The sequence below is a fragment of the Sycon ciliatum genome, chromosome 7 (assembly GCF_964019385.1).
Source record: "Sycon ciliatum chromosome 7, ocSycCili1.1, whole genome shotgun sequence".
In the NCBI taxonomy this organism is placed as follows: Eukaryota; Metazoa; Porifera; class Calcarea; order Leucosolenida; family Sycettidae; genus Sycon; species Sycon ciliatum.
The window spans coordinates 8,569,436-8,584,801 of NC_088649.1; the positions used below are offsets into that span (position 1 = coordinate 8,569,436).

General features: G+C 48.6%; 1 protein-coding gene across 1 annotated transcript in view; it reads left to right on the plus strand.

Annotated features, from left to right (window-relative positions):
• Positions 1 to 1,086: 1,086 nt before the first annotated feature.
• LOC135820904 (trafficking protein particle complex subunit 11-like) overlaps positions 1,087 to 15,366 on the plus strand; it is a gene marked incomplete at its 5' end in the record, with an annotated part of 37,686 nt that continues 23,406 nt past the window's right edge. The window contains 16 exon segments of the mRNA XM_065333954.1: positions 1,087 to 1,481; positions 3,294 to 3,463; positions 4,010 to 4,080; positions 5,129 to 5,249; positions 5,811 to 5,883; positions 6,290 to 6,316; positions 6,735 to 6,808; positions 8,501 to 8,597; positions 9,889 to 10,022; positions 11,258 to 11,321; positions 11,621 to 11,701; positions 12,174 to 12,258; positions 13,303 to 13,382; positions 13,915 to 13,993; positions 14,322 to 14,376; positions 14,704 to 14,784. Of these exon segments, the coding sequence (XP_065190026.1) occupies positions 1,239 to 1,481; positions 3,294 to 3,463; positions 4,010 to 4,080; positions 5,129 to 5,249; positions 5,811 to 5,883; positions 6,290 to 6,316; positions 6,735 to 6,808; positions 8,501 to 8,597; positions 9,889 to 10,022; positions 11,258 to 11,321; positions 11,621 to 11,701; positions 12,174 to 12,258; positions 13,303 to 13,382; positions 13,915 to 13,993; positions 14,322 to 14,376; positions 14,704 to 14,784 (1,535 nt within the window).

Consider the following 15,366-nt stretch of genomic DNA (forward strand, 5'->3'; position numbering starts at 1 on the left):
TGAGTAAGTGGTACGAGCACACACTCATTTACGTGTATGCGCTGCAGCGCGTTGGTCGCATCGGATCAACAACTGCACTACCCGCAACGTTCTGTATGCGCTGAGTGAGGGTGTCTTTGGACTGGATTTCCATGTCCATGACACAGTGTTGTAGCTACATGATGGTCATGTACATGTAGATCGTACCAACCAAACACACCCTGGCCTAGGCGCCTAGGCCTAGCCTACAACGTGTAGCCTACAACGTGTAGCCTACATCGTGTAGCCACCAACGTGTAGCCTACAGCGTGTAGCCTACATGTAGGCAAGGGTAAAGTCACGTGTGGAGTAGCAACAAAAAAGTAGAGAAGTAGCGTTAGTTAGGCGGTGTTTACATGAGGCGTTTCAACCCGGGTTGAGTTCGACCCGGGTCACATTTCAACCCGCCATGCACACAAAATGAATGGCGCGTTTACATGACGCATTGCGCTTGACCCGGGTTGAAATTTCGCCCCGGGTTGATTTCAACCCTCCCCCAAGGCCAAGGGGGAGGGTTGAAACCAACCCGGGTCAAGAAAATCGTACAAACGTACTTCTGTGCGTATCTCGCGCCAGGTTTGAACAGCACTGCACATGCAAATTTCGCGCGAACGGATTCACGTGACCATACAGGACTCTAGAAGTGGACTTTTGGCGGCATATCAGTATTTGACCCTGGTCAACTGTCTTTATGTAAACGCTCACCTATTTTGTCTATCGTACAGACTTTCAACCTGAACTCGACCCAGGTTGAAATTTCTCATGTAAACACAGCCTTACTTTACTACAGTACTCCCTGCTAGCTACCAATGAACCATAGTTAATTTAGTCATACATGCACGTCCACCAATCACCATGCATAGACCACTGTAGACAGTCTACGCCATGACCGCGTACCGGTCCAGACCTAGTACCTGATGTCTAGTGATGACCGTGCATGCGTACATGGTCATGCCTCATGGGGCCATTACATAGTCAACCTGAAGTGCCTTCGCGGCTTCGGGGCGGTGGATCAGAGTGACCTGCAACAGAAATGGAGTTGTACTTTTACTACTCAATTCCCGTAATTACTTCCCCGTTTTGACTTTTTAGTTTTTGTTTTGTGGACTTTGCAAGAGGTCAAGAAACAAACATTGACTTACGTGTCTTGCTTCAAAGTCTGCTTGCAAGAGTCTGTCCTTCGTCCATAGGTTGCTTGGCGAGCGGGAAGTAGTTACTCCATGCCTGCCACCAATGTGGACGGGCAGGCAGCCGGGGGGCTGCCTCCCTCGGTGTTTGATCTGCCTCGCGAGCTGACCGTTCGTCCTCAGATGCTGATAACACTGGCTGGGCTGGATGCGAAGCGCAATGCCGACCACCGCATCATTGCCGACGCCTTCACGGCCAACAGGCGCTCTGACAGGCTGCCAATAAACTTCCAGCTGCGTTCCACGGACCACGACTACCCAACTGCTTCACCCCCGGTAAGAAATTCCGCAATGAACATTTCGAATCGTCAATGTCAAACTTTTTGTTAGAACACACCTACACCATGCACACAGCATCAGTGGCTCATGCATAATATTCCGAAATGCTCTGCGACTGGCCAGGAAATTGACGAGATAAGAAACTCATCAGGTCGTTTATATCAGGGGAACCACCCGCTGTGCATCTATGTGCTTTGGATGTTTTGCTGTGGGCCAAAATTTGAATTTTGTTGAAAGTATATCGATTGAACATATTTTCTGGCAAATAGGTGTCTTCTATGTTGTAGGAGTACATATACAACCCTGGAGTCACGGAAAAATAGCTACTCGCACGGTATTTTCTCACTGACTCCTTGTGAAGTGTGTGAAGCTTGCGGCGTTTTGCTGTGGTGCAATGTGCTATTGTGCTGTGCCGGGACCACCCATCCTTATACAGTGATGTGTTTGTGTATGCACATGTGTGTGTGTGTGTGTGTGTGTGTGTGTGTGTGTGTGTGTGTGCGCGCGTGCGTGCGTGCATGCGCACACAGCGCTAGCTGACTTTGCATGAAAACCATTTCCGTCAAATACACGCAATTCACGCCGTTACACCGTGACAGCGATAAAACCAAGCGGCGCTGTTGTAATATTTTAGTTAGTTTGTGAGGATGTAAGAAGTTGAACAAATAGCTGGCATTGCACCATTGAGCAAGAACATATAAGAGGGTGTCGTATGTTTGGTGGCATGCACTGGAAAGGGATCGGCGCTTAAGAGAATTTTAATAGGCGCAGTGTTAAAGAGTTTGAATTGAGGCTACGTGAATTATATCTTGTTGATAAATCATCTGCTTATGGCCCAATATGGGCGCTATGTACACAGCGCGAGTCAGTGGGACCGCTTATGGGTGCTATGCATGCAGCGTGAGTCAGCAAAACCGCTTATGGGTGCAATGTACATAGCTTGAGTCGTTAGTGCATCGCTGCGCCGCGATTTTGCCAAAGCATCTCAACTGATCGTGTAATCGCACAACCTCTATTGAAAGGAACTGCATTTCCCCGGCTCTTGGGAGAACAAGGTGCAAGTGCAGCTCCTGGTCGTACGTGAAGTACAACTGGTGGGTGTGAGAGTTGATCAAACTCCCTCTTATTGCGTGAGGTCCTGCACCGAGTGCTACATTCTACCCAATCAGCAGACTGCCAGCGCTGTGAAGGAGTACCAGGTTACACCTTTCGGCTGAATCTTGCCTTAAGTATATGTATCAGCCAGAGGTTTGCAGATCCCACTACAGTATCCCCCAGAACTGAACAAAGACAGTGCTGCAGCATGTTAGACTATCGTCCGTGCCAGAGATGTTTGTGCAGTGATAAAATTTAGTACCAACTGTGCTTTTATTTGATGAAGGTGCATCGAAAAGAATTTTGTTTAGTGTGGTGGTTCACTGGTTTGGACGTGTTCCTGTTTTTTTCCCACATTTTTTTATTTGGGTGCTTGTGTGTGTGTGTGTGTGTGTGTGTGTTTGTGTGTGTGCGCGTGTGTTAGTGTGCACGCGCACTACCTCTTACTGAGTACTGTAAAGCGACAAACTTTCGCGGCGCGCAAATTTAGCGTTTTCATAAATTGGGCTGGTTCACGATGAGAAACTTTTGCGATTTCTCTCTTCAGTCGGATCTTGTACTGTCTACAATCAATGTACGGAGAGGTTTGCGGCGATTTATATTTGCGAATGTGCGATGGTCGCGAAAATAGCGAAATTTAATCTCTAGCGAAAGTGTCTCACTTTACAGTACATATTCATTTTTTCACTGGGTCTGTGTGTGTTTCTTTTGCAGCGTACGTCGTACGAGTTCTTTCATCCGCGCGGTATCCTGAAGACCCACTGGATGCACAAACACATGAACCTGGTGCCCAGTGTGTGCGTCCTGTTCTTCAACTTGGACTGGGATACGGAGACATGGAACGAGCGTGTGCAAGAATGTCTGTCGAAGATTCAGTGCATCAGGTACAGTCCTCATGGTGGTCTGCCATCCTCTCTCTCTCTCTCTCTCTCTCTCTCTCTCTCTCTCTCTCTCTCTCTCTCTCTCTCTCTCTCTCTCTCTCTCTCTCTCTCTCTCTCTCTCTCTCTCTCTCTCTCTCTCTCTCTCTCTCTCTCTCTCTCTCTCTCTCTCTCTCCCTCCCTCCCTCCCTCCCTCCCTCCCTCCCTTCCCTCCCTCCCTCCCTCCCTCCCTCCCTCCCTCCCTCCTCTCCCTCCCTCTCCTCTCTCTCTCTCTCTCTCTCTCTCTCTCTCTCTCTCTCTCTCTCTCTCTCTCTCACTCTCACTCTCACTCTCACTCTCTCTCTCTCACTCTCACTCTCACTCTCACTCTCTCTCACTCTCTCTCTCTCTCTCGTTGTGTGTGTGTGTGTATGTGTACGCGCGCGCGCGCGCGCGTGTGTGTGTGTGTGCGAGCGCTGTGTGCGAGCGGCGTGCACCTCTTTGTGGTTTAAGAGCTTGAAATTTGTGTTGTATTGACGGTATTGTTTTTTTTCATTTGTTCTCCGCCTGCAGAACATCATTGACCGGTCGCAACACTCGCGTAGCCCTCGTGCTGCTACAGTCGAAGAAACGATCGCCTCTGGGTAAGTCCTCGGGAGGTGTGTTGCTCACTGAGTGAGAGAGTTCGATTCTGTTCACGAATTGATGTTGAATCCAGTCATGAATCGCCCCTGGCTATTCACATCACCCCATCTGAATAGGGTGAATGGATTCCGAACCAATTCTAGGGCACGTGGCATGGAAATCAAACGACTGGAATGCACCAGATTCCATTCATGAATCGATTCATGTGCGTAATCGAACGCACTCACTGTCATGCTGGTCACACATGTGCCATGTGAAGTTCCGCGAGAGCGTCACCCAACCTGGACCCCGGTTTTGGATGCTTGTCACACGAGCGTGTCTCGGTAGTACTGTAATTAAACAAAATTTCGATGGCTTTTTAATTTTGTCTTGTTCTTTTTAATTTTGTCTTGTTCGCGGTGCATAACGCCTAAATTTGAATCGTGGATGCATATTTTCCCATCTGCTTTAGTGATGTTAGTAGGCATAGTGAGATGCTCTAAGACCATGATTGAGAAACAGAGGGTACCCTGGAAACTCGTGACCTGGCACGAGGGAAGCATGGATGCAGCGAATGCGGGGATTTTCGGTCTTTGACCACTTTGTGGTGGGTCTGATCTCACCTCCCGCCGCTTTTGGAGCTGCATCTGCACCTTGATCCGTAGGGGGTGGTGGCGTTCCTACGGATGCGGAATACTTGGCCTCTAGCCGAGTCTCACACGAACCATGCTTTATTTTTATTTTTTTTATTTTTTTAGTGGCGTTCCAGTTTGGTGATGTGCCGAAACTAACTCGCTCCCGTAATGTCAAATGTGTGGTTGCGTGTATGCGATGTGTATAACTGGATGTTGATGTATGAAGTCTGAAGAAAATGTTGAACAGTCTCTGCTGGGATGACAGCTACACCATAGCTCAGTGGTTAGATCATCGCTGGCCTTGAGCGAAGGTCCCTTATTCGAGTCCTGGCGGTGCCAGTCGATTTTTTCTTTAGACTTTCCCCTTTTCCATCCCCTCAACTAGTGAATGGTTAATGTATGTGTGGGCGTATATGCATTCTGCTGCGCGTAGGTGAAGATTTGCTGGCATCGGAACGCGCCGCACTCCTGTGCAGTGCCTGCGAGCTTTCCTCTAAACATCTCTTCATTTTGCCATACGACGACCAGCAGATGATCATGGCCTATGTTCAAAGGTAGGTGAATATTGGGCGAGATTCAACCGAGAGGTGTTCAAACTTCTTTCTGTGCTCCTCTGTTTTAATATACGGTTATGAGCATGCGTTTGCAAGTGTGACCAACTTCTTGCCTTTGCTGTGGTGCTAGTGCTGGTGGTGGTGGGGGTTTCACACTGCCACCGATGTGAGAGCTACTGGCTTGCTGTTGTTTCCCACCTCGCCGGAGTGTGCTCGTTATCGAGACTGAACGGATACGTTCCCACTTTAGAGTGGAAAGCGCCGATGTGTGTGTGTGTGTGTGTGTGTGTGTGTGTGTGTGTGTGTGCATGTGTGTGTATGTGTGTGTATGTGTTTGTGGTGTGTGCGTGCGTGTGTGCACGTGTGTGTGTGTTTCTGTGTGCGTGCCCACACTCACGTGCGGGGTGTGCGTGTGTGCGCGCACGCGTGTGTGGGTGTGGGTGTGTGCTTGCGGGGTGTGCGTGGGTGCGTGTGCGCACACACGAGTGCTCGGCTATTGCTTACGCATGCCTACTTGTATTGTACTTATCTATGTGTGTCTGTTTACTTGTTTGTGTTCAGACTGGAGACTGCCTTCTTCGAGCTCTCACAGCAATACTACCAGGGAGAAACTAAGCGTGTCAAGAGCAGGAAGGTATTCATTTTGCAACTGATGCACGAACAGCTCTTGCCGTACCAAGACTGCATAAAACCAAGTGTGTTCAGTTTGTGACTATTCTGCATGGGTGTCTGCGACGGTGAAGTTCCTGCATTACATCATATTCGGTGCAGATTTGCGACGGGAAATGGCATTGTGCGTACTACTGAGCTGCAGTTGTGTAGCAGGAGACTAGTTTGAATCCTGCTTATACTGAAATGAAGTAATCCTGAAATGTCGCCGTGACAGCAACCCACTCGAGCTACACACTCCTGGCATTGGCAAAGAAAGGGGTTGAACATTGCATTCTGTTACCGGTTGATGATCGATTGGGGAATAATCCTGGTTATCCCCCTTGCTAATCCTATGTTTGCTGTGTTTTGTTTGTTGTACTACCATGCAGGAGTTCTTGAACAAGGGCACTCATTTAGTAAGTTTTATAGTCTCCATATTTGGCCTCATTTCCAGTTTCTATGATGATCAATCCGTTTGTTCACTAGTTGGTGAAACTGGATAATCCTGACTGCTTCCCAGAGCTGTCACATAACACTTGCCATGATGCAGCACTCATCTAAGGAGCGTGTGTTCATCCTTGTCAGCGTTGTCATGGTCATTGTCGGCAGCGGTGACGTTTGAAAAATAATCACAGCTCGAATCGAGGATCGGCCTCTAAGTGTGTATTGTTGTTGTTGCTGATGCTGCTGCTTGTTGTTCTGCTGTTGCTGTTGCTGCTGCTGCTGCTGCTGCTGCTGCTGCTGCTGCTGTTGCTGCTGCTACTGCTGCTGCTGCTGCTGCTGTTGCTGCTGCTACTGCTGCGGTTGTGTGCTGTCATATTGGTGGATGCGTAGGTGCTATTTGTGCGCCACCAGTTCAAGTGTGCCTTCTACTGTGATATGCGGCAAGACTTGACCCTAGCTCTGCAGTAAGTGCCACTGCTTGGCGTTCATCATTGCTCAGTCTACAGTACTGTTGGGTGCCGCAGAACTGGGCTGTTAGACTCGTAGCCTACGCCGTGCTGATGTTCATGTACAGGACTGCTCAATGAAATCGCAGTCGCGTCACTCAAGTACACGCCGGGTGTTGTGCTCACTCAAGTACACGCCGGGTGTTGTGCAGCCCTAGACCTGCGAACACTGGGCTGCGAAATGATGCCAAGGCGCAAACTCGAGTGATGCGACTGGATTTCATTGATCAGCATTGTACTATGGTCTATGCACAGTTGAGTTACTGTGTATACATTGGTATGCTGTGCTTGGTGAAATCCTAGCCTGTCTGTTCTTCGGTGCTGGGGGGGGGGATAGCCTCTTAGCCTAGACCATTCTTATTTTCATGTACCAGAGTCTATGCACAGTTGAGTCACCGTGTATACAGTAGATATTGGGTATAACGTGCCCTTCTGATTTTTCACATTTTATCACTATAACCGGTATATCACTACAGGCGATTTTCAACTGCCCGTGTCATACATACACATTATACACGTGTGGGTACTCGATCGCGCTAATGTAGTGTACTGATACGTGATGGATCCTACTGCACCTTCTCCAGTCTAGAGTGAAGAACTTCTTGGCCCAAAGGCATCATCCAGGAAGCACCAGACCAGAATACCCTATGACAACATACATGTGGCTCCAAGTCGAGACATCAATGCCTCACACTCGTGTGTTGCTATCACTATAGACGATAATTTTTCTGCACAAAGAGGTGTTTTGAATGGTGATTCTGTATCCTTATAGCCGATTTATCGCTATATACGATATATTGGTTATAATGATAATTTGACTGGCTTTTTCTGGTTTTGCTTTTGATATTTTCATTTTGTATCAATATAGCCGGTTTATCACTATGTCCGATGACTTTATAACCGATATCCACTGTACATGGATATGCTATGCTTGGTGAAATCCTAGCCTGTTCATTCTTCAGCACCCGGCAGTACTGTACAGCGAGACAACTGCGGTCTGATGAACCATGAGAATCTGAATTACAACGAATAAGCCCTTACAGCCCCCTTGTGTACCTCTTCAAGGCTCTTGTGTACCTGTTATGCACTGCGTTCTGCCCATCATATGCATTGAGCATTGTAACTTAGCAGATAACGACGCACTGACTCTGTACTGTGGGCTATAAAAAATTTTTTTTTGTAGACCCTGCATTACTGTAATCTAGTCAGTTGACGTAATACCTGTACACTACACCTCTGCTGTATTACCGTAAAATACCATTGATCCTCCCCCCCCCCCCCCCCACGCCGTGTCGCTTCCCAGCTGGTTTTTCGGCAGGGGCCGGGAATTAGATGAAGTCGTTCAAGTGCAGTGCGATGTACCGCAAAGCAGAAGATCAGACCTGGAATGCTAGATTGTGCACATTTTCATCCTGCACTAGCACGTATTGTGTACAGCAGTACATGCGTCGGTTCAACATCGTATTTCGTTGTATACGCCAACGTCGCTTCACAGGCAGAAAATCGACAGGGGGCGGGAACTAGAGAGGGGGTGGATCAACGGTACTTTCCGGTATGGATTTTACTGCCCCTGGATGAATGTTTTGCTGAAGTTTCGCTGGATGTTGCAATGAATTGTTTTGTGTAATTTTCTTTTCTTTTCTCCCCTAGGCACTATATTATGGCATACAGCTACCTGACGGAGATAACACCAAGCTTGTCCAACTCTCTGGAGCTGCGGATGGTTGCTGGCTATCTCAATTACAAGGTTGGCAGGGCTGGTTTGTGTGTGTGTGTGTGTGGGGGGGGGGGGGGGGGGGAGGGGGTGTGGGGGGGGGGGGGGGGGTACGCGCGCGTGTGTGTGTGTGTGTGCCTGTGGGTGGGTGTATGTGTGGGTATGTGTTTGTGTGCGTGCACGTGTGTGTGTGTGCTCGCGCGTGCACTCGTACTAGGCGCTGCCCTGCTCTGATATTGGAGCACTTTCAGAACATCGGGTGCAGCCTTTGTAATACCTTCGCCGCCTGTATGCAGTGGTGTTCACATCAGTTTGTCATGTGACTAACTTTGTGCAGAAAGTGATCATGTCATGTGACTAACTTTGTGCAGAAAGTGATCATGTCATGTGACTAACTTTGTGCAGAAAATGATCATGTCATGTGACTAACTTTGTGCAGAAAGTGATCATGTCATGTGACTAACTTTGTGCAGAAAGTGATCATGTCATGTGGACAGTGTAACCAACATGGCTATCGCGTATGGTCATGTGATAACTGCAGTATTATTCTCAATACAGTTTGGACAATGAGACATAGAAGGGTACACTAATGAGGAGCAAGAAATGCACAACCAGTAGGCGAGTCTAACACAAGAGAAGTCCCGAGCCAGTGAGAGACGCACATCAAAGTTCTGGCCTACGGGAAACGGCCTGCGTGACGTACATACAGCATGCAGCGCATACAGTCATAAGTGTACAGTAGTGTACGCATAACAGAGTCCAGATATTGCGACACTAACTACTGTTGCGGTCGGTGAAATCCGACCCGGAGTGCGTATTTGGCACCCTCAACTTGCACGGCCCTTGACGCCCTGGAAGTGGCACGAATGCGGCTGGACGTACACATGTACAAATACAGTGCTGCTCAGTGAAATCCAGTTGTGTCACTCAAGTACGCGCTGGGCGTGTGCGCATCCCTAGACCTGCGAGCTCTAGGCTGCGGAATGGAGCAAGGCGCAAACTTGAGTGACACGACTGGATTTCACTGAGCAGGACAGTACAATGATGTAATCGGCACTGGTCCAGGGGCCAGGGCGCCAGCTTTGCACTTGCGGTCAGATTTCACCCAGCAACTGTTGTTAGGTGTGCAGCCACTCTATGGGGAGCCATTCAGTTCGAGTCATGTTTGATGTGAGTCATGTGACTTGGCCATGCACTGTCTCACTGTGTTCATTTGATGTGAGTCATGTGACTTGGCCATGCACTGTCTCACTGTGTTCATTTGATGTGAGTCATGTGACTTGGCCATGCACTGTCTCACTGTGTTCTGTGCCAATGTGTTCAGATCTGTCGCCTGTGCTTTCGCGGTGGAGCTCCGCGAGATGCGCTGACGCAGTTCCGCAAGCACATCGACCAGTACAAGACGTTCGTCCACTATGAGGAGCTGCAGTTTGAGCATTACGCCTGGCTGTCGAAGCAGTGAGTTGCCCGTCTGGCTGTCTTTCTGCATGTCTGTATATGCGTTGGTAGTTCTGTCTACATATCTGTCTATAAATAGGTGAGCAGTTGCTTTCGGCCTTGTCAATAAAGAGCAATTCAACCTCCACCACCACATTCGCTCTCGGGCCGACCACGTCTACTACCTCTATGCGCGGTCTCTCTCTCTCTCTGTCTGGCAGTCTGTCTGTCTGTCTGTCTGTCTGCGGTCTGTCCGTCTCTCCCTCTCACTCACTCACTCACTCACTCGTACACTCACTCGTACACTCACTCAATATGCTTTGGTGGAGCTTTCGCAAGAAGATATCTTACCGATGTGTAGTACTGGTGAGGGCTGGGTGTGGCGTGGCATATTGGGAGACAACACACAGCCATAGTACCCAAGGCGATGTGTGTTCCGACCCCGGATTTGGAAGTTGCATGTGATCCGTGACCTATACAACTCGCGATTGTGCGGTCCCGGCTGTTAGTCGCTGACTCCACATGTGGTTCAGATCAGCTGTGCCAGATGTATTAAAGCGTACGCAAATCAACCACCTTGCCCCAAGTGAGACGACAGCAAAGCCACATCACCCATGTCCTAGATGCTGTGGTTCCCCCAGATAGCGCAACTTGGTTGACATATTTATATTGCGCAATTGACCACTGTGTCAGGTCGTCGTAGAATATCTCAGTATCCCTGTCAGTTTTGTGCCTCGTTGTTGCACTATCTAGTGAAGTATAATTATTATGTCGTTACCTTGGTGGACTGGTGCTCATAACTCGTGACATTTTGGTCCTTTCTCTACTTTAAGACTACTGCCTTCTGTAAATACATGTAGAATTACAAGCGACGACTACATGATAGCAGGACTTGATCCTTTGTGTGAACTGCCATACTCAATTTTCTGTTAATAGCGCGACAGATCTTCCGGTCATACTCCAATTGCTCCATTCTCCGTTGTTCTTTGCACCGAGATGCTCAAGTTCCCCTTGTTCGTTGCACCGAGATGCTCAATTTCCCCTTGTTCTTTGCGCGAAGACTTTTGATTTCCAGTTCTTCTGTGTACTGAGATATTCAAGCAATTCCCATTGTCTGTGTGTGTGTATCGCTGGCCTCAAGCCAAGGTCCCTGGTTCAAGTCCTGGTGGTGACAGTCAGTTTTTTCCTCACTTTCCTTTTTCAACTCCTTCAACTGATGAATGTCTGTGTGTGTTTTTGTGCGTTGTTGTTGACAGGTTCAGTATATTTGGTGACTTGTTTGACGAGGCAGTGCGCAATTACAATCTCGCCCCTGTAATGGTAAGAAGGATAAGATCTCACGGAATTCAGTGTGCTGGTATGGTGAGACATCAGTATGTAAAGAGTTGGATCTCTAATGGGGGCACAATGTAAAACGATTAGCATTGGTCCAAGTTGGAAACTAGCCCTCTTGTGTGTGTGCACGTGTGTGTGTGCGTGTGTGTGTGTGTGTGTGTGTGCGTGCGTGCGTGCATGCATGCATGCATGCGTGATTGTCTGCGCGTGCATGTGTGTTTATGCGCGTGTGCATGTGTACGTGTGTGCACGCATGTGTGCACGTGCTTACGTGTACTCTGCAGGCTCAGCATCCTGGCTTCTACTTCAAACAGGCTTCCGATTACACCATGGATCGTCGGCGTGTTTCTGGCAAGGAGTGCAAGGTATGTTCCCGTATGTTCCCCGCACCTGTCTGCCTGCATGTGTATCAGGTAGCCGTAACGTATCGGAAGACGACAAGATATCCATATCATAGTGCCTGAAATGGTGTGCGTTTTGACTCCGGGTTTGGCTACATGGTTGTGGTCTACAGAGTAGTTCAAGGCCTCCCCGTTTCAAAGAGCTCAATGCCCAGAAGGGCAGAGCCTCCTTACAAGTAAGGACGCTGCTGAGATTTGTGTTTGTATATCGTTGTTTTTGTTGTCAACGGCTTTTGTCAACGGCTTTTCTGTCATTTCATTGTATCGTATTGCTCTTCAGACATCAATCCTGAATGGCATAAGCGAAAGTGGCACCCCCGCCACCTACGTGTACATGCTTTTAATAATATCGTTGTTGTTGTTGTTTGAAATCTGTTATTCTCACGACGGCCTGTTGCCAATAAGAGAAAGTTGTTGTTGTTGTTGTTTGTACCAGGATGCTGCTGGAATCTACTCCGGTGATATTGACTACACCAAGATTGTCTACGTTGGTCAGCGTCCATGGCGTGTTGGATACAGAGGTCAGTTCTGACACTACTCTCTGCCCCTACTCTCTACCCCTACTCTCTGCCCCTACTCTCTGGCTGTACTGTCTGCCCCTACTCTCTCTACCTCCCCTGTCTTCCCCTACTCGCTACCCTCAGTCTCTAACCCTAGTCTTTGCCCTGACTCTGCCCTATACTCTCTGCCTGTACTGTCTACCCCCACTCTCTACCCCACTCTCTACCCCCACTCTCTATCCCTGCTCTCTGCCCCCATCTATGCTTGTACTGTCTGCCCCCACTCTCTACCCTTTATGCTCTACCCCTTACTCTCTACCCCCACTCTCTACCCTTTATGCTCTACCCCTTACTCTCTACCCCCACTCTCTACCCCCACTCTCTACCCCCACTCTCTACCCCCACTTTCTATCCCTGCTCTCTGCCCCCATCTATGCTTGTACTCTCTACCCCCACTCTCTACCCCTTACTCTCCATCCCTACTCTCTACCCCCACTCTCTACCCCCACTCTCTTCCCCTACTCCCCTGCCCCTACTCTCTGCCTGTACTGTCTGCCCCTACTCCCCCTGCCCCCATTCTCTGCCCTCACTCTCTACCCCTACTCTCTGCCTGTACTCTCTACCCCCTACTCCCTGCCACGCAACCATGTGTGAGATAATTTACGCCAATCAGAAGTATTCACCAGAAATGGCCACAACCTTTTTTGCGGGACAAGTTCTCCTGTATGTAGCAGATATAACCGGCCCTAGTACAATTACATGCATGGGATGAACCTTACAAAATTCATGGCCTTTTCTGCAGTGCTTTGAGTGTGGATCTATTGTTTGCACTCACAAGGTGCAGTAGTGCGTGCCACAACTGGAGTTGAACGGTGAAGGTTGTAGGTTGGACGTGAAGGGTCTTCTTCTTCTTCTTCTTCTTCTTCTTCTTCTTCTTCTTCTTCTTCTTCTTCTTCTTCTTCTTCTTCTTCTTCCACATCGTCGTTTCTTGAGCAAGGCGTGTGTGTGTGTGTTTGTTTGTGGACGTGTGTGTGCATGTGTGCGCGCGTGTGTGTGTGTATGTAGAGGGTCAGTCGTGCAGCCCAGAGGATCAGCAAGAAGGTATATTCCAGCTGCAGGCATGTGAAGGGCATACCCGATACTCGGTGAGAATGCCGTGTGAAACCTTCCCCTGCTCTCATGGCTATCTCTTTCTCTTCCTTTTCTATTTTCACTCGCTCACTCAATCAATCACTCACTCAATCAATCACTCACTCATTCACTCACTCACTCATTCACTCACTCTCTCACTCTCTCAATCAATCACTCACTCACACACTCACTCTCTCTCACTCAATCACTCACTCACTCTCTCACTCAATCACTTATTCACTCAATCACTCTCTCACCCATTCACTCACTCTCTCAATCGATCGCTCACTCACTCACTCTCTCACTCAATCGATCACCGACTCATTCACTCTCACACACTCACTCTCAATCAATCACCGACTCATTCACTCTCACACACTCACTCAATCACTCTCTCTCACTCTCTCACTCACTCTCTCACACACTCACTCTCTCTCACTCAATCAATCACTCACTCACTCACACAATATGCTTTTGTGGAGCTTTCGTATAACAAGATCGTTGTACCTCTACTTAGTTGTTTTTCTTTCTTCTCTTTCTCACCAGTGGATAATCGTGCAAGCCCTGACCTCTGCTATCACTCACTTCAATAAGCATCGCTCACCACGTATGCGCGAAACACTCCGTAAGTCAACATGTTTGCACGGCCCATGCCGATATGATACAGCCGTGTTTTGCTGATACGAATTCCGCCCTTTTTTTTCTACGGCAATGTGTGTGCGTGCGGGCGGGCGGGTTGTGGCGGTGGTGGTGGTGTGCGTGTGTTTGTGTGCATTATGGGTGTTTGTGTATGCGTGCGTGTGTGCATGCATGCACACACGCATGCACACATACATGTGTGTATGCATGTGTGCATGTGTGTGTGTGTGCATGCTTGTGTTCGTCTCTGTGTATGCATGTGTATGTGCATGCTCATCAACTGTTCACATACTGTGTGGTATCGCTCTCTGCAGGCCTGCAACTAGGCAATGAGTACGTCATGTCTGGGGACTATGCAAAGGCGCTTTCGTAAGTTGCACCCAGGCACTGACAGAATCCTCCGATACCCCTGAGAGTCTGAGACCAGCACCGCATCAGTGACATACACTTCACTGTTTTGGAGTCCATCAATGATCCTGGTGGTTGTATGTGACTCACTCAACACTGACATAAGCACTGTGGGGTTTCTGAAGTGATGTACAAAGGCTCTCATATGAAAAGAGTTTGTGCGCGCATTTCAGCAAGCAAACAAAGCAACGTATTCAATTTCGAGTCCTGAACATTGTCAATTAGTGACCGTTCTCTTTTTTCTCGTTGGTTGACTTGGTTGTCGTCGTCGTTGTTGATGTGTTTCAGAGTTCTTGGTCACTCCATGGAAGAGTTTCGTCTGGCCCAGTGGTGGTCATTCCTTGTTACCAGTCTCAAGTTTGCGCTCAGGTGAGTTCTGAACAACACCTCTGTGTTGTCTTCATGTGTTGCTCACTGCTCACTCCTCACTACGCCAGCACCCCCACCCCCAACACCCACACACACACATACCTTGCGTATTGTATTTGCACTCGGGTGAGTTCTGAACAACACCTCTGTGTCGTCTTCTTGTCTTGCTCACTGCTCACTCCTCACTACACCAGCACCCCCACCCCCAACACCCACACACACATACCTTGTGTATTGTGTTTGCACTCGGGTGAGTTCTGAACACCATGTCTGTGTCATCATGTCTTGCTCACTACACCAGCACACCCCCTCCCCTCCTCCTCCTCACCGTGCATGTATGTTTGTGGCTGGTTAGTGCGCATGCCACTAGGTTATTAGGACATACAGTCAACTTCGCTAATAACGACTGCGGAAATAACAACAATTCGCGAATAACGACAGAATTTCCATGCCCACAGCAAAGTCCCATCCAACTGTAGCACATATAAGGAGACTTCGGGTATAACGACAGTTCGCGAATAAGGACACTTTTCTGATGCCCCGCCGGGTGTCGTTATACGCAAAGTTGACTCTACTAGTAGT